General features: G+C 43.8%; 1 protein-coding gene across 2 annotated transcripts in view; it reads right to left on the reverse strand.

Annotated features, from left to right (window-relative positions):
• Positions 1-20028, reverse strand: part of TRANK1 (tetratricopeptide repeat and ankyrin repeat containing 1) — a 98591-nt gene extending 78563 nt beyond the window's left edge. Inside the window, exon 1 of one of the 2 annotated variants that reach the window (XM_087430689.1) lies at positions 19765-20028. In XM_087430689.1, coding sequence (XP_087286815.1) covers positions 19765-19850 — 86 coding nt within the window. In that variant the 5' untranslated portion in view covers positions 19851-20028. Of the gene's footprint in view, positions 1-19062; positions 19502-19764 lie in introns of those variants that run through there. The other variant, XM_087430690.1, reaches the window with a different exon arrangement.
• Between the last annotated feature and the right edge of the window lie 2828 nt (positions 20029-22856).

Genomic DNA, 22856 nt, shown 5'->3' on the forward strand with positions numbered 1-22856 from the left:
GAGATATTAAAATTTCATGGGGGGCAGAAAGCTGTATAGGAAAAAAAATCTTAAAAGGTTGGGGAGGTGGCTATAACAAAAAAAAAATTGTTAAGAAACATTACCCTAGAGGAAACTGAGGGATAAAAGAAGTGCTAAAAATAAATAAAAGATTCATCTACAGATGAATAGATAAATAAAACGTGTACAGACATACAATGGCATATTACTCTGCCTTAAAAAGGAAGGACATTCTGCCACATGCTACAACATGGATGAACCTTGAGGATATATGTTAAGTAAAATAAGGCAGTCACAAAAAGACAAATACCATGTGATTCCACTTATATGAGGTACCTAGAGTAGTCAAATTCATAAAGACAGAAAGTAGAATGGTGGTTGCCAGGAGTTGGGGGGAGGGTGCAATGGGGAGTTATTATTTGATAGGTATAGAGTTTCAGTTTTGTATGATAAAAAAGTTCTGGGAATCTGTTGTTCAACGATGTGGATATACTTAACACTACTGAACTGTACACTTAAAGTGGTTAAGACAGTAACTTTTGTTATGTTTTTTGCCACAATTAAAATTTTTAAAAGTAAAAAGAAAACAAATCAAAAACCCAGAAAGAAAGAAAAAGAAACACTAACACATGAATGTAAAAGAATATTTTCCACACTTGTATTTCTACTCCAAGTTTGACAGAAAAATTATTTATTTTCCTTATGTGTACTATGCTACACCAAGATACCCAAATGATGACAGGGTATTAAAACCGCCCCTGTCTCATGGCAGTACTGATTTACATGCACACCCAGCAAAGGAAGGGCAGCCAGGAACTAATAACTTACAAAGCCATGCTAAGGTGCTGGCCCCACTGACAAGATGGCAATCAAAACCCATTGCCCAAATCCTTTCACAATGTACTATACGTATATCAAATCATCACACTGTACACTTACATTATCTCACAATTTCATTTGTAAATTATATCTCAGTAAAGCTGAAAAAAACACCCCATTCTCCAGCAGGCATCATATGCATGTGTTTTTCAGTACTCAAAGGATAATTTCTATGACCATAAAAAAAAACCTACGTTATGCAATTAATGTGTTTGGGGTTACAATCAAATAGACAACATACATCAACAATTACCATGCAATATTAATGAAAAGATATATAGTAGGGATCTGTCATAACCCATTACCTTGAGCAGGCCCAATTTTTTTCTCTTAACATTTTCATACAGTTAAAACACAGTAATGTGTGTTACATGCTATAATCTTAGGTGCTCAGCTCCATGTACTCCTATCCAGATCAATACAGAGAACATTTCCAGGCCCCCAGAAGGTTCCCTCTTGCCCTTTCCTGGTCTAAATCCACCTTCACTACTATTCTGATCTATGGTTTAGAAACCATAGATTTGTTTTGTCTGTTCTTGAACTTCATAATCACACGGTGGGAACTCTTGAGTCCGGTTTCCTTCCTTAAACATTAAGTGTGTGAGACTCAGCTATGTTATTGTGTGCATCAGTAGTTAATTTCTCTTATTACTGTGTAGAGTTTCATTGTATAAATATACCACAATGTACTTATCCATTCCATTGATACACATTTGGGTTGTTTCTAGTTTGAGATAATTATGAATAAAGTTGTTATAGACATTCTTGTACATGTCTTCCAGTGAGTATATGTCTGCATTTCTTTTGGGTACATAACCAAGAGGTGGAATCACTGGGTCACAGGGTAGATGGACTGTGTAGTTTAGTAGATACAGCCAGTTTTTCAAGTGGGCCAATTTATACTCCCATTTTCAATGGGCCAATTTATACTTTCAATAGCAGTGTGTTGGGAGTATAAATTGCCAACATTTGTCAATACTGGGTATTATCAGTCTTTATCATTTTATCCAATGCAGTATTTCATTGAGGTTTTAATTAGCATTTTCCTGATAACTAATGATGTTGTGTGCCTTTTCATAAGGTTATTAGCCATATGAATATCCTCCCTCGTAAAGTGCCAGACTCAATTTAAAAGTAGAGGGTTGTTTGTTTTGTTTTTAATAAGTAACCACTAGATGACAATATGGCAGACCCACTTCAGCTCATTTTCTTACCACTAATATCACCACTTGACAGCAGGGAGAGGAGTGGACTCTGACCTGGACACCCAACAACTATCATTCAACTAAACAGCACATCAACAACAATAAGCTCAGGAAGTAAATTTTCTAAAGATGCTTTACCAATAAGTGCCTAAGGAGATTTCGTGAGATTCTGGTGATAGCACGGTGCCAGGAAATGTTTTTGTAAAAAACTAAAAACAGGTTAAACTTCTATGGCAGAAACTTGAAAGCTAGCCTTGAATAACAATTAATGATATCTATAACTTATGAAGTTTGGACACTGTACTCATTTGGCTACAATGAACCATGCCTGGGGCCTTTAAAGCGGCCACTCCTGCCTAACTGAACCCCAGTTTTCTTTCTGTTACCTACCCCTTTCCCCACAGAGCCCTAGCATTATAGGAAGCCAATCCCACCCCTATTTCCTGAGGAGGGTCTAATGAGCAAATCCTATCTCCCCACCAGGGACTGGTTCAATGGGTGTGGGGCTCAGTTCTGGCCCTTGAAACTTAAAGAGATGTTTGTTGGAGGCTTCTGGGAACATTTTTTCTCACTCTTCTTAATAAGTTTCCATAAGCAAATCTCTCTGTCACTTGGGGCACCGTCCAGTGTAGGGGTGAGGCTATGAATCTAGACACTGAAATGTGTAGGTGTGCAGCCCTGCACTTCAGCTGCATTTTGCTTCTAGCCTGAGGATGAAGCCAACACTGAAAGGAAGAGGACAGAGCTCAGGGAATCACAAGAAAATATGTGGGAGCCATCGGTTTGAGGGAATCTTGAGGCCTGCCCTATCTCCGGCCTTCTATTTCTGTGAGTGCATCAGTTAGGATGCATTTGGCTGCAGGTAACAGAATAGGGAACTAACAGTGGCTTGAACCAGGAGGAGTAATTTTCTCAAATAATCAGAAGTCAGGGGTAAGAGCATAGCTCTTCATCTTTCTGCAACACCATCCTAAGTGCCCTCATGGAAGAAGATGGTTGCTAAAACTCCAGGCATTACATTTAAGGCAGGATGGAGGGGTGGAAGAGAACCATCTGGCTCCCTACTACCACTCATCACTTTTATAAAAGAGGAAAACTTTCCCAAGCCCCCAAGCAGACTTCTCCATGTATTTCACTGGTCATAAACAGGAATCTGGGAAAACAAGCATCTGGCTCTATAATGGCAGGTGGCCAGGGAGGGGGTGGTTGGCAGGGGTTGCTGGGTTTGCGAAACAGGGTGTCCTAAAAGGAGCCAATAAATATCCTTATTGCTTATACTAGGTTTTCTGTTACTCAGAGCTAAAAGCACCACGATTTAGAACTTCACACTGTACTATTCTATCTGGAACACTTTGCCTAATAATGTAGCCACCAGCCACATGTAGCTATTTACATTTTAATTTAAACTAACTAAAATTAAATATAATTGAGAGCTTCAGTTCCTCAGTCACTGTAGCCACATTTCAAGTGTTCAGTGGTCACCTGTGGCTAGTGGCAGATATAGAATATCACCATCACTGAGAAAGGTCTATAGGACAGTGTAGTTCTGTAAAGAATAGTAACCTGGGCGCAACATCTGAAATATTATTTTTCTAACTCAGTGAGAAATTTAGCCTTTAATCCCTTGTGTGTGAGAGTGGTAGATGTATGAGGGTATTTCCCCAAATTTTGGTGTGCAGAGTCTATGCCCTGGGGGCTGGATATTTCCACGCTCCTTGCACTATTCTATTCCCACCTCTGAGCATCGTGTCTTTCTATCCCATACAACATCTAATGCATAGAGATTAATAATATCTGCAATCAGGAACTAAGCTCTCTTGAAATTACTTCTGCACCATATTTTGCACAAAATGTGGGGTCACAGGTCGTGCTGAGTAAACCAGGCCATATCCCCTCCAAGCATCCTGTTTAGTGCCCACAGTACTACAACTAGAAACTAGTTCATTGCTCCATAGCTTCCCCAAAAATACAGAACCTTAAGTTTCTATCCTACTCTCTCCCTTAAGAGAGCAAAGACTTGCAAAACCAAGGCACAACCCAATAAAACCACTATTGACCTTGCAAAGCAAGCGTGAAGAAAATTTTCTGACATTTCAGGAAGCAACTTGTTTTCTGTTTGAGAGAGGGACAGAATAGTTTTATTCTAGTATTCAAGGTTGATCCCTACTGACTGACTAGCTGTTCAGAATTTTCAGTACAGCCATCTTTAAAGTCCTAAGTGTCCCCTGATACTCATATTAAGACCTGACTCACTCTTGTCCCTCAACTAACCACTACTTCAAAACATGCTTTTTGTTAAATTCTAGATTACAAATGGGACATTTCACTATGTGAAGAAAAGCAGAAGCCAGACTCCTGGGAAGGTTAATTATATTCACACTGCCTTGCCCTTGGATGTTTACAGGCTTAAATTAACAGAGGAATAAAATAACTTGTATCTGTCGAACCTGAGAGAACAGACACAGATTTTCAAGGAAAAACCAGGGTAATAAGAAAATTTTTAATTAAAAAATATGTAAGTATAGACATATAAATCTCCTAGGAGCTTTTTTTTTTAAAGTTCCTTATAAAATATCCGCTAACACTAATATGAATTGCAAGACTTACATGGAGAAAAAACAAAACTTTACTCAAAAAATTAGCCTTGACTTTCAAAAATACCCAACATGTTTCTGTTTGGGCAAATTCGCTATTATAAAATGTCAAATCCTCTCCATATTACTCAATTAATGTATATTTTCAACAAAATTTCAGTTAAAAAAAAAACAAGATGTTTAAATAAACTAATGAGAGAATTCTCGAGTTCATCTAAAAGAGAAAACAACCCAGAATAGCCAAGATATTTTTAACAAAAAGAGAAGTATCAACAGAAAATCTTCTCTAACATTTTAAAACACATTTATCAAACTTACCTAATTTTTAGTGTGATACTAACATGACAGTAAGCAGATCAATGGAACAAAACAGAATATACAGAAATAAATATATACTATAAAAGAATTCATGTATGATTAAGGTAGCTTTTTAAATAGATCGAGAAAGAATGAATTAGTTGGTACAACAGGCTAAATATCTGGAAAAGAAGTTAAATTTCTACTTCATATCATGTGCTAGACCAAATAATGGACACCTCCTCCCAAAATCTCCATGCTCCAATTCACAGAACCTGTGAATACATTACATTACATGGCAAAAGGACTTTGTAGATGTAATTAAGATTACAGATCTTAAGACAAAGATATTACCCTGGATTATCTGGATGAGCCCAATCTAGTCACATGAATCCTTACAAGCAGAAAACTTTCCTGGTTGGAGTCAGAGAGATGCAGGGGAAGAGGAAGGCAGGAGAGACGCAGCAGAAGATGTGAAATATGAGAAAGACTCGACCCATTGCTGCAGGCCTTGAAGATGGAGGGGGGACAACACGACGAGGAATGTAGGTGGCCTTAGAAACTGAGAGAGGCTCCTGGGTGACAGTCAGTGAGGAAACAGGGACCTCAATCCTACAGCTGCAGGGAACTGGATCCTGCGAACATGAACGAGCCTGCAAGAGAATTCTTTGCAGACTCTATAAGAGCCCCGCCAGCCAACATCTCGATTTCAGCCTTGTGAAACCTGCCAAGCTAACCCTGACTTCTGACCTACAGACTGTGAAATAATTAATTTGTGGCATTTTAAGCCACTAAATTTGTGGTAATTTGTTATGGCAGCAATAGAAAACTAACACACATCATATACCAAAATTCGTTCCAAATGAATGAAAAAACATTTGTGTAAAAAAGACACCGTGGCAATAAAAAGGAACAAGCTGCAGACACACACAGCAACATAAAGAACCTCAAAAACACTACGCCAAGCAAAAGAAGCCAGACTCAAAAGAGTATAGACTGTGATTCCAATTAGATGAAGTTCTAGAACTGGCAAATCTAAGAAATCAGAAGAGCAGTTGCCTATGGGGGGAGGGCTATTGACTGGAAAGGGGCACAAGTGCACTTTCTAGGGGAATGTTCTATATTTTGATTGGGGTGGTGGCCACACAGGTGTATACCTTTGTTAAGCTCATTGAACAGTACACTTAAAATCTATGCCTTTATTTACATGCAAATATTTCATTTTTTAAAAAAGCATTGGGGAAAAGAAACCATAAAAGCACTAAGAGAAAATATAGGTACAAATTTTAGATCATCTTCAACTGCTCTAGGAGGAAATTTGACAATATCTATCTAAGTGAAACACACATTTGGCCTTTGGCCCAGCAATTCCACTTCTGAGAATCAATCTTACAAACTGATTGCACACACAGGAAATGGCGGATGTACAAGATTATTCACTGTCAAAATGTTTGTAATAATAAAAGACTAGAACCAACTCTAATGCCCATCAACAGGGGAACTGGTTTAATAAATTATAGGCAGCCTCCCCCCAGTGGAGTATTACACAGTGTTTGAAAAGAAAGAAAGGGGGCCAGCTCAGTGGCATAGTGGTTGAGTTCATGCGTTCCACTATGGCGGCCTGGGGCTCACCAGTTTGGATCCTGGGCACAGACCTACACACTGCTCATCAAGCCATGCCTAGGCGGCGTCCCACATAGAAGAGCTACAACTCTACAACTATGATATACAACTGTGTATTGGGGCTTTGAGGAGAAAAAAGAAAAAGAGGAAGATTGTCAACAGATGTTAGCACAGGGCCAATCTTCCTCAAAAAACAAAAAAGAAAGAAAGGAAAAAAAAAAGAATGAAGATGCTTTCTATGCACTGATCTGGGATAATCTCCAAAATATATTTTATAAAAGCAAATGCAAAACAGTGTGTACATTATGCTCCCCTTTGTGCAAAATCTTAAAAAACAGAGGGAAGAGCTGAATAATAATATATATTCGCATTTGCTTGTATATGCATAAAGAAATTCTGGAAGGATCCACTAGAAATAAAATTATTTAATCTTATTAGGGGTTGAGGGGGAGCTGAGGAGAGAGACCTACTCCCTCCTTTTCATTGTAATCTTTTTATATTTTTTGATTCTTGAATTACATAAATTCAAAAAAGTTTTAATGTAATGAAAAAAAATTGTATGTAATCTTCACACTTGAGAAAGCCATTCTGATGATACCAAAAGCAGAAACCACACAGTGATAGACATAAATTCATAAAAAATCTAAAACTTCTGTACATCAAAAAGCCCCCAAAATAGCTTAACACCCTAAATCAGCAAAATTATGGGTAGAGAGTCACTCTCACATACTGCTGATGGCAGAATTAAGCGGTGCAGCATCCGTCTATAGATATGTTAATGCATAAACTTTTCACACAGCTCTTTAGCTGCTGGGAATTTACTCTACAAACGTATGTCATGTATTTCGAGTACATGAGGATGTTCACTGCCTTGTTCTTTATAAAAGCAAAAATTATACACATCCAAAAGTCCAACAACTGGAGACGTTTATATAAAGAATGGTACAGTTTAGTACAGAACACCATACAACTGTTAAAAACTATAAGGCAGATCTAGATAAAGAGGAAATGTCAAACTATGCAATTAAAAGAATGAAACTGGACCACTTTCTTACACCAAATACAAAAATAAACTCAAAATAGACTAAAGACTTAAATGTAAGACCTGAAACCATAAAATTTCTAGAAGAAAACATAGGTAGTAAACTCTTTGATACCAATCTTAGCAATATTTTTTTGGATATGTTTCCTCAGGCAAGGGCAACAAAAGCAAAAATAAACATATGGGAATACATCAGACTAAAAAGCTTTTGCACAACGAAGCACACCATCAACAAAACAAAAAGGCAACCTACTGAATAGGAGAAGACATTTGCAAATTATATATCTGATAAGAGGTTAATATCCAAAATATATAAAGAACTCCTACAACTCATCAACAAAAAAACAGATAATCTGATTTAAAAACGGGCAGAGGGCAGCCGGCCTGGTGACATAGTGGTTAAGTTTGCATGCCCCACTTTGGTGGCCCAGGGTTCGTGGGTTCGGATCCCAGGCATGGACCTACACATCACTCATCAAGGCATGTTGTGGTGGCATCCCACATACAAAATAGAGGAAGACTGACACAGATGTTAGCTCAGGGACAATCTTCCTCAAGCAAAAAGAGGAAGACTGGCAACAGATGTTAGCTCAGGGCCAATCTTCCTCACCAAAAAAAAAAAAAAAAATGGGCAGAGGACCTGAATAGACATTTTTCCAAAGAAGACATACAGATGGTCAACAGGTACATGAAAAGGTGCTCAATATTACTAATCATCAGGGAAATGCGAATCAAAACCACAATGAGATACCACCTCACACCTGTCAGAATGGCTGTTTATCAAAAAGACAATAAACAACAAGTGTTGGTGAGGATGTGGAGAAAAGGGAACCCTTGTGCACTGTTGGTGGGAATATAAATTGGCGCACCCGCTATGCGAAACAGTATGGAGGTTCCTCAAAAAATTGAAAATAGAACTATCATATGATTCAACCAAAACACTTCTGGGTATTTATCTAAAGAAAACAAAAACACTAATTTGAAAAGATATATGCATCCCTATTTTCATTGCAGCATTACTTATAATAGCCAAGATATGGAAGCAACCTAAGTGTCCATCGATAGATGAACGGATAAAGAAAATGTGGTATATATATATACAATGAAATATTAGCCATAAAAAATATGAAATCTTCTCATTTGTGACAATATGGATGGATCTAGAGGGTATTATGCTAAGTGAAATAAGCCAGACAGAGAAAGAAGAATATCGTATGATTTCACTTATATGTGGAATTGAAGAAAAGACAAACAGGGGCCAGGGCCGGCCCCGTGGCTTAGCGGTTAAGTGCACGCGCTCCGCTGCTGGCGGCCTGGGTTCGGATCCCAGGCGCGCACCGACTCACCGCTTCTCCGGCCATGCTGAGGCCGTGTCCCACATACAGCAACTAGAGGGATGTGCAGCAATGACATACAACTATCTACTGGGGCTTTGGGGGAAAATAAATAAATACAATTAAAAAAAAAAAAAAAAAGACAAACAGGGGCCAGCCCGGTGGTATAGTGGTTAAGTTCACATGCTCCGCTTCAGCCATCCGGGGTTCACAGGTTCAGATCCTGGACATGAACATGCTCACGGCTCATGAGGCCATGCTGTGGCGGCATCCCACGTACAAAATAGAGGAGGATAGGCACAGATGTTAGCTCAGGGCTAATTTTCCTCAGCAAAAAAAGAGGAGGATGGGCAATGGATTACCTTAGAGCTAGTCTTCCTCACACACACAAAAAAAGACAAACAAAAAAAGCAAATGAACCAACAAAACAAAACAGAAACAGACTCACAGATACAGAGAACAAATCGGTGGTTGCCAGACGGGAGAGGGGGTGGGAGGATGGGCAAAATGGGTGAAGGGGATTAAGAGGTACAAACTTCCAGTCATAAAATAAATGTCATGGGGATGTAATGCACAGCATAGGGAATATAGTCAACAATATTGTAATAACTTCGTATGGTGACAGATGGTAATTAGTCTCATTAGGGTGATCATTTTGTAATGTAAATAAATGTTGAATCACTATGTTGTACACCCGAAACTAATACAATATTGTATGTCAACTATACTTCAATTAAAAAAATAAAAATCAAAAAAAAAGTTAAATGCACAAACTTTCCACACAGCTCTTTAGCTGCTGGGAATTTATTCTACAAACATATTTCATTCAAGTACATCAGGATGTTCACTAGCTTGTTCTTTGTAAAAGTAAAAACTATACACATCCAAAAGTCCAACAACCAGAGACGTTTATATAAAGAATGGTACAGCTTAATACAGAATGCCATACAATTGTTAAAAACGTTAAGGCAGATCTACATAGAGTAAGAGGCAGAGATGTCAAAATATGCAATTAAGTTGCATAAAACAAATTGGAGAACAATTTGTAGAGCAACATGGAGAGCTTAAGGATATATTTGTGTGTGTGTGTACACTTGATCTATTAGGAGAATTTCTGGAAGGACACTTAAGGAACTAATAAGAGCAGTGATCTTTGGGGAGTAGATATGGGAATGGGGAGAATGCTCCTGAACTATAAGAGCATAAATTTCTGTTGTTTCAGGTCACCCAGTTTGTAGTAATTTGTTATTGCAGCCCTAGGAAACTAATACAACACCTCTCTCAGAGAATCATATAAATAGAAAGGACTTAATAAAGTGAGATGGGTGGACTAAAATTTCCAGAGCAAGGAACTCAAGGCTCAGAGATTCGAGGGCCTGACCAAGGTCACACAGCAGTGAGCAGGAGCAGCGCGACACCTCGGCTTGCCTCCTGGCCACCACCCTGGCGCCCTGGTCCACATCACCTGTGGGTGGACAGGAAAGCCAGGACCAGAACCCGGGTCTTGCCCCTGGCCCACGATGGTGCAGGTTATGGTATGGGCCGAGACGATCCCTGCATGTAATCCAAGTGTAATCCCAGCAACATTTACAGAACCTTTGCTTTGTTTACCCAGCAAAGAGAAAATATTTGGTAAAAAAACATAGCCCTAGCATTTGCCTGTTTTCAAAGGGGTTCCCTGAAATTGCCAGTCAGTTAAGCCGCTACAGCTGAGAAAATCTGTGAGCCTCAAGGCCTTGGATGAAGGGTGGGAGGGGTCAGCGCTGTAACGTCTGAAAACGGCCCCACATCATTCTCTCCTGTGATTGTTCCTTTGGGATGAAGGGCCCAGCATCTGCTCTCAGGCCCTAATAAACCCTCTGCAGCTGGAGTGCCCATAGGAAGCACACTCTGGGATGGCTGCTCAGCTCCCCACCGAGGCCTTCTCAGGGGAGAGCTGGGAGTGCGAAGCACCCTTGCGAGTGCTCTGTGTGCCAGACCTGCAGGCCGGGGCCCTTCCCCAGGAATTTTTGAACTGGAACTTTGAGAGGAGTTGCTCTGGTGGTGGATGCTAGGGTAGGAGGCTCCAGAGAGGTGTGGCCTTACCCCCAACCCTGAGAAGAAGCCAGTCTGGGGTAACAGAATATGATACCTACACCCAGAGAAGAGAGGAGAAAGAGGGGCTTCTGGGCCCCACAATTACACATTCCAGTGCCTCTGAGGCCTAGCTGCTCCCCTGCCCCTCCCCTAATTACCAAAGACATCAGCTTCCAAAACTTTCTTCTTTTTGCCTACATAGTTTGTTTCCTCTTTCATTCACTGGAAAGGAAGGAACGAAGCGAGAGTGGCTTGCCCATTTCACCCCCTCTACAACTTCACATTAAACAAGAGTCTGTATCAGGGGTGTCCTGCCCCCACCCCTGTGCTAGGTCTCAAAGCTCCATGCTCCACACTTTGTTTTCTTCCTTCCCCAGCAGACTGAGCTCTTGAAGCAGAAACTAAGTCTTACTAAGTCTTATTATTTCTGCAATCCAAGGGCTCAGCGTTGTTGCATGAATAAACGATTTTCTGGCTGTTTCTTTACTTATGAGGAATGGGAAAAAAAGAAAGGTTTGGGGGGTTTAATTCAAACTAGATGATTTCACTGGTGGTTCTGGATTTCTGACTATCTCCTGGAAAGCCAAGATGTTGAACTGTCAGCTGTGCCCTTGGAGGACACATTTAATAAATGCCAACCACACAAAGTACAAACTAGAAACAACCAGATAAGTCCAACCAAAATAAAACTGCGAAAGCTGTTGGCTACTTGGGGAAAACAAAGGCGAAAGATGTTTACAGATTTATAAGCACCTGTTGAGAATTCAATATGTGGCCAGCAAACAGGGCCACATATCCCGGTGTGAAATTATAGTCCTGGAGATTCAGGAATGCTAAAAGCAAAGAATAATCCTGTAAATCAGTGGCTCCTAGACTTTTGGAACTGGCAAACAGTAACATTCACACACACAGAAAAGAAACTGAAGGGAACCTAAATACGGTTGACAACTCTTATTTTGCCAAATAAGAACATTAAAAAAAAGTGTACTATCTGCTGTCCCCATAATTTCACAAAGGAAGGAATATTTTAACTCCAATAAAAAGGAAGAAGAAGGTAAACTCAGACTAAAGAAAGCCATTCTCAAGGAAGGACGAGCTAAGAACCTTACAGCACACCTTAGTCTTAGATAGTGTGCAGATGGTACAGGCCGTGAAAGGCAGACGTTCTAAGTCCCTAAAACCATGCCAGGCCCCTGGAAGATGCTCAAGAAATACCACTAAAGGGCAAAGAGGGATCCATTTCAACTCCTGGTTCTGAAGTGGAGTCCCGATCACTCGACCTCCAAAGTAGAAGGCCATAAGGAGGCCTCCCTCCCAGTTGGTAGCCAGTGGTAGGCACCATTTCTCCTCAGTATGTGCCACAGCCTGGCATTTTTCCATTTCGCTATTTAAACAAGAGTGGTCCGGCAGCTGTGTGATAACAGGTAGAATTCATTGAGCACTTCCAGACCCTATGCTAAGCCTTTCTCCTGAATTTTCTCGCTGAATGTCCCTAACAATGCTGATGAGGGAGGCATCATTATTACCGCAATCTTACAGGTCAGGAGACAGGTTTAATCAAGGTGAAGGGACTTCTCCAAGCAAGGCCCAAACCCAAGTCTGTTGCCAAAATCTGCATCCACAAAGCCCAGGGGAGATGAGGTAAACAAAGGGTGAGGGTGACTGGGGAAAACAGGAAGGACGGCCTTTAAAATTAAAATCAAATCCCAGCAAAAGAAAACCCAGAAAGTTCGCATTCCACACTCTGCCTCAAGACAAATGAAGAAGTTAAGCATCGGCAGCACAGGCTGCTCCTAAATCTTGACTCAGGTCTCTGTGCTAAGTCCAGGCGGCCCAACATTTGCCGTATTCCCCTCCTTGAGGTTCCCCGCCCTCCCTCAGACTACCTGGGAGCTGTAGGTGGTAGTGACGTTGGGAGCAGCCCCAAGGAGGACACAAGGCCCTCCCGGGATGGCCCTTGAACAAAGGTGCTTTCTCATTCAAAGCAGAACTTGAGCTGAATAATAGCAGCCCAGTCCTCCTCTCTTCCAGATCCCTCCCTGAGCTCCACTGTAATACTTGAAATGCTGATTAATGCCCTCCATTCCACCTCCCACCCCCAAGACCACAGCAATCTGCTTCCCCCTCAATATGAAAGGCAAGACAAACCCAATGGAGAGGCTAAAACAGCATCCACAGTGGTATGGGGAGGGTGTGGAGTGCCCAGGAGCTCCCCATAAACGGAGTCTCCCCCAGAGAGGGATCCCGGAAGGGCACATGCCTGAAGGGAGGCCCCTTAGCCGTGCTGAGAGTAGAGGACGTGAGGTCTAGCATGAGTTCTAACACCAGCTGACAGTTTCCTGAGACAGGGCCTTGAACTTGGCCTTGAAAAAAGTATGGATTTTGGCCAGGCTGAAAAAATGTATTCATCCACACTCCCAGCCTTCTAAATAAAATACAGAGCTGTTAAAACACACACACACACACACACACACACACACACACACACATCCTTCAACTTACCTTTCCAGCGTTCTCCAACATTACGTACCCCCATGTTGTAGCTACACAATCCCAAATTCACCTGGCTCCCTCCCTCTCACATGCCTTTGCACAGCAATGTAACAAGGCTGGGGCTAGCACCAGGAGGATATGAGTGTGTCCTCCTCATAGAAGGGAAATTCCAAAACCTGAGATCAAGTCCTACTTCACCTCTTCCAGGCCTGGTGTCAGGTAGACAGACAATTCACTTAACCCTAGGCCTCAGTTTCCTTGCGGGAAAACAGGGACAGTATCCCCTACATGACTGGACTCCCTGTTTCCTTAGTCAGTCAAAAAATACTAATTGAGTGCCTACTGTGTGCCAGGCACTCTGCTGGACGCTTGGGATATGTGAATGAGCAAGACTGACCAAAAACACTGTGCCTTCATGAAGCTTACATTCTGGTGCAGGGAGATCTGTAAAATGGGGATTGCTCATAATATTTCTGTGAGAATTAAATAAAATAATATATGAAACACACTTAACATACAGGCTGGCACAGGGTCAACTATTCTTATTATTACATTGATGTTTATAGTATAAGCCCTTTTGCTCACCATTATTCTTTTTTTTTTTTTTTGTGAGGAAGATCAGCCCTGAGCTAACATGTGCCAATCCTCCTCTTTTTTTGCTGAGGAAGACTGGCTCTGGACTAACATCCATGCCCATCTTCCTCTACTTTATATGGGACGCCGCCACAGCATGGCTCAACAAGCGGTACGTCGGTGCGCGCCCGGGATCCGAACCAGCGAACCCCCGGCTGCCGCAGTGAAGCGCGCACACTTAACCGCTTGCGCCACCAGGCCAGCCCCTCACCATTATTCTTTTCTTTGTTGTTTTTGTGAGGAAGATCAGCCCTGAGCTAACATCCATGCTAATCCTCCTCTTTTTGCTGAGGGAAACTGGCTCTGAGCTAACATCTATTGCCAATCCTCCTCCTCTTTTCCCCCAAAGCCCCAGTAGATAGCTGTATGTCATAGCTGCACATCCTTCTAGTTGCTGTATGTGGGACGCGGCCTCAGCATGGCCGGAGAAGCGGTGCGTCGGTGCGCGGCCGGGATCTGAACCTGGGCCGCCAGTAGCGGAGCGCGCGCACTTAACCGCTAAGCCACAGGGCAGCCCCACCATTATTCTTAATAAGAAGCTGCTCCTTTTACCTAGACTGTCCCTCCCTCCCTCCTGGCAGCCCTCAATCTGCCTGCTAGAAGTTCTCTGCATCTGTCTATGCTCAAAACTGACCTCCCATACTTCCTCCTGGGAAGGATTCAGGAGGTTGGAACTCTTTTGGAGTGTTTGTCTGCATCTCCACTAATCCTTTCTCACGGGTCTGCCCATTAACTCTCTTCTACCCCCATTAGCAGCACCTATGTCTAATATGTTTACATCCTCCATAGGCCAATACAGGGCCCTCCGACACATGAAGAGTGGAAATGACCTGAAAAACAAAAAGCAAAAAGAGCTGGGAAGAGGTCAGACATTGAGGGGAGGAGAAAGTGCATATTAGAGAGAAAGTCTGAGAGAGCCAGATAATGGAGACCCTCAGGACCTGGCCAGTGAGTTCAGACTTGAGTGAGCCCTCAAAGTCACCCATTTTTGAGCACCCAGGTGGAGTGGAGCCTGATGGGCAGAGGATGAGCTGGCTCAAGGATGACCAAAGGAAAGTGCCTTGGAAGCCACAGCTGGACGTGAAGCTCGTCCCAGTTCAAGGCCGTGATCCGAGTATTCTTGTCACAGTGAATCAAACTGCCCAATAGAGCACTGTAATACTTTATATTTTCTGTGTTCTGCAGTTTCCTCCAAAATGGCCTGGTTTCCTGTGAAGGGGAGCAAAATATGCCACCCTAAAATATGCCACTTTGGTATATTGATTATTTTGAATTAAAGGTACTGAGAAACAGCTGGTACAAGAAGGAAACACTGACCCTTCTTTGTCTCCCTGAAAGCAGGAGATAAATCTCCCAGGTGAAAGGTTCCCTCCCTGTACCAGGAGGGTAGAAGGTATCCTTATAACTAGAGATAGGGAATTTAGGGGCAAGAAGGCTACGTAAACAAATCCTGGTACTTCTTCACTAATTTACTACCCTAAGCCCAAACTCCTTTGTCCTGTCAATTCCTCACAAATTTACTGTTTGTCTATAAGGTGTAAAAGCTTCCTGCTTTGGTCACTTCTTTGAGTCTCATTTTTTATGGGGCTCCTGTACATACAAAATTAAATTTGCTTTTCTCCTGTTAATCTGTCTTATGTCAATTTAATTAATAGACCAGCCAAAGAACCTAGAAGGGAAGAAGGAAAATTTTTCTGCCCCTATACCTCCAAAATGTCATCACCATTTTCTAGGGCTAGCAAGCCTGTCCCCTTTCCAAGTGCTGCCCCACTGACAGGGAGACCCAGTGCCTAAAAAAATAAAAACATCTCAATCTAAATGTCATCAGAACTTCAAACACAGGCATAGCTAAACTCAGACTTGGCTTGGCTCCAACAGACACACAGCAGTCCCACCAGCTCACCGGGCTCATAGGAGCTCAGACAAATGTGCCATGGTGAGTACAGGTGGGTACTGATACTGAGGTTCAACACCCAGACAAAAGATGGAGTCAATTCAGGTAAACTGAGTCAAGGTATCATAGATAAAGCTCATTCATGCTTCCATATTTTCTACAAAAACAAGGAAACAAGGCAATCATTACTTACGAAATTAGAGACCAAGAAAAATGTCTGATCAGGCAAAATGAATAATCTCCCAGGAGCACTGTGGGCATTTTGGGGGTTTCAGAGATGCCTGTTTACCTGGTTCAATACTTTTTTTTAGTTTAAACCTGAACGTTGTCCCTGCCACTGCCACTGTCCCCACCATCAATCTCTGCTGTAACTTAAAGTGTCATCTTTGCTATAGAGACTGTCCATCTCCCCCAAATTCTTCTTTCTTGTCAAGATTCCTTATTAAGAAGGATTTATTGGCCTTAAAATCTCAGGCTGCACTCCAAAGAAATTTGTTACAAAGCCATGAGCCTGTGGTCAGCCGTGTCACTGACTGGAAGCTGGAGGCAAGGCACTGACCTGTCACCTCCACTTCCCCATCTGGAAAGGCAGAGGAGAGCTTGTTCCTCAAGGTCAGTAAAAACAATGCCACATTCTTGACAATGGCCAGAGGCCCACACCCTAACCTCCACTTCAGTTCTTAAAAATATCCTCAGGATTACTTTACCTTCCTGACCCAAACAAGGGGCCTGCAGGCTCTATTCTGGCTGCTAAAAGAATCTTCATCCTCAAAGCAAAAATAAAATAATAAGAGGGTAGATACCATAGAAATGGGCCTTTGGTAGAAAGCACAGGAAAACAGAACTAATCAGCAAAAAGAAGTTTAAGAACTCCACAAGGGCAAAGTCTCTATTTGGTCCCTGAGAGCCATGGGCTGGGAAGTCACGAGAGCTGGTGTCTAGTCCCAGATCTACCACTAATGAGCTGTAACGACTAACAGGTGATGGGCCTCAGTTTCTTCATCTATAAAATGATGATGGCCTCGCTCCTGACACTGCAGTTATAAAATTCTGAGTAGAGACTTAAAGAATCCCCTTTCAAATGTATAAAGTCAGAGTTTGTGACAGCCTTGCAGCACCCTTTCTTCTCTCAAAAAAGAAAGAAAAAAGGCATAATAGCAAGGAACCATTTTTCCCTACCTCCCCAGCACTCACACAAGTCCCCACGGGCCCTATGTCAGGTGGCCAGCTAGGTGTGGAGAGACACCGAACCAGAGTAACTAGAAGCATCCCCCAGCCTGCCTTTGCCAATGCTACTCGTGTGAACCACGCAGCCCTGTCCTATGGCACTTGCACCACTCACTATCAATTTCAGCCTCCTTCATCTCTCCTACACCAAGCCCTCCCTTCCAAAGTCAGTTTTCCAGGGATGTTCTCCTCAGCCTCTCTGGGGGTGCCCCAAAGAAAGCTTGCAGTTGCCACCTAAAACTGGTTAGTTGGTCATAAAATCAAGTTAATGGATTATAATTAACTTTTTTTTAAAAAAAAGGAAAACACAAAATATCATTATACCTCACCCTGCAGAGAGAATAATATATGGTGAAGCTCTTGTTGCAGTTCTAGACTTACATATGTACGTGGGTGGGTGGGGTCTCTACTGTGGGTCTTGGTCAAAAAAAGACTAAGAAACCTTATAGGCCTGAGGCAGTGGAATCTGACTTTGGGGGTGAATGCCACACACACCCATCGCACCTCCATCCCCTGTAGAGGACGCAGGAGCCAGCAAAGAGTACTTAGAACTCAAGCACCCATCCTGCAATTCTACGAAACAGTGCTGACTGGAAAACAGTTGAAAAAAACTTCTGACTCTCCTACAAGGTAGTACTTTCTATAAGGCACAAAACAGGTTGCTCAACAAAAGACCAAGCCATCCGGGTAACAGCCTTGCCACAAAAAGGTGCCTGGCACTCGGAAAGCTCAGCATGAGGCATCGGGATCGGGGTGGGGAGAACCTTGACGCTGGAACGCAAGAACCTTTGCTCCCTGCTCTTTCTCCCCAGCGTAAGGGTTGCCTGGGCCAACAGCACCTGGGCTCGGGACTAGAGACCTCAGAGCCCCTTTCTCTCCCCTTGTTTCAAAATTTTTTTATTTTTCATATTGCACATGTCCCTGAAAATTTTCCCTAGGAAGCACCAAGCACCTAGCAGCCGCCCAGAACCGCCCCAGGCTGGGAGTGGAGCTGGCCCGCCCTGCACGCCGCAAAATAGGTGCTATTTCAGCCGGGTTGCAAACACGCAGGGCTCCCAGCGGGCGCGCGGCTAAAGGGGGCGGAGTGCGCCTCCCGGGCTGTGGGCTCCGAGCCCACGTTTGAAACGCTAGGAAGCAGAACCCTGGGCTTCTGGGGACTCCGCTTCTCAGCCTTGGGCTCCTGCTGCTACCCCGCCCCCAGACTCCTAGAGCCGAGGACGGTGGACCGTGCAGCCCCTTTGCGGCAAGCCCAGCTCACGATCGGGCGGGCTGGGGAAGAGGCCTGCCCGGGGCTGGAATCGCGAACCTCCTCCAGCCAGGAAGCGGACAGCGCTCAATTCCCGGCAAATCCCGCCCCGCGCCCCGGCGCCGGCCAGCCCGAGTGCGCGCCCCGGGGCGCGTCCGCTGGTCCTTTCATCAGAACGTGCTAGCGGCCCCGGCGTCCCCCGGAGGATGTGAGAGGTGGGCCCGGGAGCGGCAGGTTCGGTGCCCAAGTGGGGACGAGGCAGGCCGCGCGCCGCCGCAGTCCTGCAGCAGCCCGTGACCTCGTCCCCCAGGGCCAGGAAGGCTAGAGCCGCCCCCAGCGCCCGACCCCGCGCGACAGGCCCGGGTCTGCACCTGGAGGAGCGCGGGGCCCACGGGGATGGCCCGCTCGGCCGCCGCCTTGGAGGTCGCCAGCCCCCGCGCGCGGCCGCTTCCGGCCGGGAAGAGGCGCGGGGCCCGGAAGGCTGGAGGAGCTCCCCGCACTTTCCGCGCCGCTACGCACCTCATTGCCCGCGGGCCCCACATGGCCGGGGCCGGAGGGCCCGCGCCGGGACCGCCGCCGTCGCCGCCTCGGGAGCCGCTTCCCAGTGAACAGGGCGCGGCGGGCGGTGCGGAAGCCCGAAAGCCGCGGCCCTGGGCAGAGGCGGCGCGGGGCCCCCTGCTCCCGGTGGCTCGGCTCCTGGGCCGTGACGCGCAGGGGCTGGGGCGCGGGGACCCCGGCGTCCCGGCTGTGTACAGCCGCAGACCTATTCCAAGTTTCCACGTAGTTGCGAGAGCCCGAAAACTGTCACGTGCACGTCGCCGCTGGGTGGGAGGGGGTGTTTGTCACTGTGTTCAAAAGAGGCGTTTCGTTGTCTCCCATTATGCGTGAGTGCTCCAATGGGGTGGCTCTCGGCCACCTTTGAAAAACGAGTGCTTCGAGCCGGTGACCTCGAGGGACTGAGCGCACACACACAGACACACCCCTCCGACATGTTCCGGTCATCGGTGAATTTGGCTTTCGTTAGCTAGGGCCCGCCGCGATTGTCGGGGAAACTGAGAAAATGGTCAGCTAACGGCCTTGGCTCGCCTCTTCTCCTTCCCTCCCGTCCCCCTCCGGCAAAGAAACTAGGGAGACAAGCCCGCGGGTCAAGGAACGCCGTGCCCATTAGCTCCCGCTTCCTGGCTGCCTCAGTCAGTCATTCGTTGGATAGCGACTACTTACTGTGTGCTCGGTCCTCCATGGTGGGGAGGTTGGGGATTCAGGTGGGAAGGGGCCCCCGACTTCTTGATGCTCACAGCTGTGTTCATGGCGCTTGCGGAGGAGTGAACCACTCACCGAAGGCGGGAATTAACAAGGAAACTCCTGGAAGGGCAGTGATGACCCAAAGAGTTGGGGGACGGTTAGGACAACCTCAGGCTGCCATTTCCTCTTTGGTTGTCGCCGCAACAAGCGGCAAACCCTCTCACTCACTGCTGCTGTTTGGACCTCAACTTCTCTGGGACGGGGATTACATTCCTACACGCCAGAGATTTGGCCCAATCAGAGAGCGAAGCCTGCAACCCTCTTTGGGGGCAAGGCTTTGGCCTACACTGCCTCCTGGTGGTTCTTGCGTTCTCCTGGGGGACCACCACACCAAGCGGGCCCAGTGGCGGCGAGAAGGACACTACAGTGCTTTAGCGAGAGGAACAGTACAGTTTCCAATGAGGCAGCGAGGATTTGGTGACAGATGGAGACACCTAATGCACATAGCCCGTGTACTTCTCTATGCTGCTTACTCTGAGTCAAGAACTAGCCTATCAGTCTAGCTAATGGTCTCCTTGCTTCTGCAGTCTCACCTCCTCCCATTTCTTCTGTGCAGTAGTCTTTCTCAAATATCATATTGCATCACTTCCATTTTAAAAGCCTTCAATGGCACCCGCATTGCCTACTAGAGACCAGATTAGGTAGCTAGGCATTTGCGACTCTGCACAGTTTTACCCTACCTTCCAGTCTTAGCCTCCTCACACAAACACTGTCCTCCAGTGGTTCCCAAACTTGGCTGCACGCTAGAATCACCCCAGGGTCTTTAAAAAATACTGCTGTCTGGCTCCTACTCCCAGATAGTCTGATTTAATTGTTATGGGGTATGACACGGGCATCAGGATTTTTAAAACCTCCCCAGGTGATTATAACATGAAACAAAGTTTGGGAAACACTGCTAGTCTCAAAATAGTTGGAGCTACTTGCATTTCCCAGACATCATTGGTCCTTCCACTTTTAAGAGACTTTATGTATTCTTTCTCCAATGCTTTCCCAACATCTTCCAGTTTGATATTTAGGAAAGGCCCGTGCCACCTCTTCTAGCATGCCTCTTCTTTTTGTCCAACTGCAAGGAGTCTCTGCTTCCAGAAGGCCTAGCCAGGTTCTTACATCAAGGAGAGCAAGCCACAAGATTGGTGAGGGCACAGAAGGTTAAAAAGGTGCCTCTAAACTTGGACTACCCTTTGATCAGTTTTCATAAACATCTCAGAATCTTTTTGTCATACTTCTTCCTCTGATATCTTTCATCATAGTCCTCAAAACAGTCACATAGACTCAAAACAGTCAAGTCTTTCTTTTTAAAACTATTTTTTCTCTTTCCACTATTTTTATATTTTTATCAAAATTATACATTCTCAGAGTTAAAAGAGCAGTCCCCCCTGCCCCATCTAACTCTTTTCCAGAGGCAACCACTTGACATCTGTTAGCTGATCATTTTGATGGCCATTTGTGTCTCTAAATAACACTGCTACTTCTTCCTGTTGGGTTTTTTTTCCTCCAGTTTTATGCATCATCAGGTAAATTCTTTTTAGATTCTGCTTGTCTGAAACCCTTCACCTTTGGTATAGTTTGGCTGGGTGTAAAATTCTAGGTTGGAAATCATTTTCCTTCAGGATTTTAAACCTATTACTCCAGTGACCACTGGCTTCCAGTACTGCTATTGAAAATTCTGAAAACATCCAATTACTCATTTTATGTGACCTCTGTTTCTTTTTTCTAGAAGCCTGAAAAATCTTTTGCTCCCCAGTGTTTTGAAATTACACAGTAATGTGCTTTGATATGGGTTCTTTCTGTCTTGAAAAACTCAAGCTCTTTAGCTCTGGGAACTGATCTTGAATAATTTTATTGATTATTTCCTCTCCTCCATTTTCCCTATTCTGTCTTTTTGGAAATCCTATTATTCAAATACTAGACTTCCAAGATTGGTCCCTGTGATATAGTCCCCTGATTTTCAAATCACTTCTCTCCTGTTCTCCATCATTTTTGTCTTTTTTGTTCTCGTTTCTGGGAGATTTTTTCAACTTTATCTTCTAATTCTTCTTAATGAGCTTTTTATTTCTGATATCATACTTTGATTTTTCCAAGAGCTCTTTCTTATTCTGTGAGCATCCCTTTGTTGGAGTACCCCACTCTCTTTTCCATGGTTATGTACCTTTTCTTATCTCCCTGCAGATATTAATAGTGGTTTTTGTTTTCTCTGCGTAGGCTCTATTCTCCAGGTTCCTTTTTCTGTTTGTTTTTTGTTTTGCTCCCCTTGTTATGGATTTTCCTCAGATGGTTATCTGCTCAGGATTAAGACTGAGGAAACAAGATGCCCATCAATAGAGAACTGATTGAATAAACCATAATATACCCACACCATGGAGAACTATGCAGCTGTACTGATAAAAGAGGAAGATCACTATATAACACTACGAGCTAAAGGGCAGGAAATATTGTAAAGTGGGAAAAAGCCAGGTGAGAAGAGTGTTTATAGTATGCTACCTCTAGAGTAAGAAGGAGAGGTGAATATTTTTATGCATTTGCTTCTATTTTCTGAAAGAATGGAAGGAAAACAAAAACTAAGACAAATGGTTACTTACAAGGAGGAATAGAGTAGAGGGGAAAGATAGGGAAGCAAAGCTTCTTTAAATACATCTTTTTTTATAGTTTTAACTTTGGAACCATGTGAATATTTAACATAATTAAAAAATTAACTCTAATTTCTAAATTAGTAGTTCTAATTCTAAAAAGTAGTTCCTAAAATTGAAATGAACTTAACTGTATATCAAGTGAATAGCATAACCACACAAAAAATTATTTCAAGTGACTTTAAAACACAATTTTTTGACTAAAGGTATATACCCTAAGGGAAAAAAAAGAACCAACAAAAAAATCTTTAATAGTCTTATTGTTGTTAAGTAATACTGATATGTTTTTAAAACATTCTTAAAAACATTTATTTAAAAACGTTGCTTGGGTCAGGTCCAGTGGCCTAGTAGGTAAGCTCAGCTCACTCCTGTTCAGCAGCCTGG

This window comes from Ceratotherium simum, chromosome 5, assembly GCF_057802395.1.
Source record: "Ceratotherium simum simum isolate JZ-2026a chromosome 5, ASM5780239v1, whole genome shotgun sequence".
Lineage (NCBI taxonomy): Eukaryota > Metazoa > Chordata > Mammalia > Perissodactyla > Rhinocerotidae > Ceratotherium > Ceratotherium simum.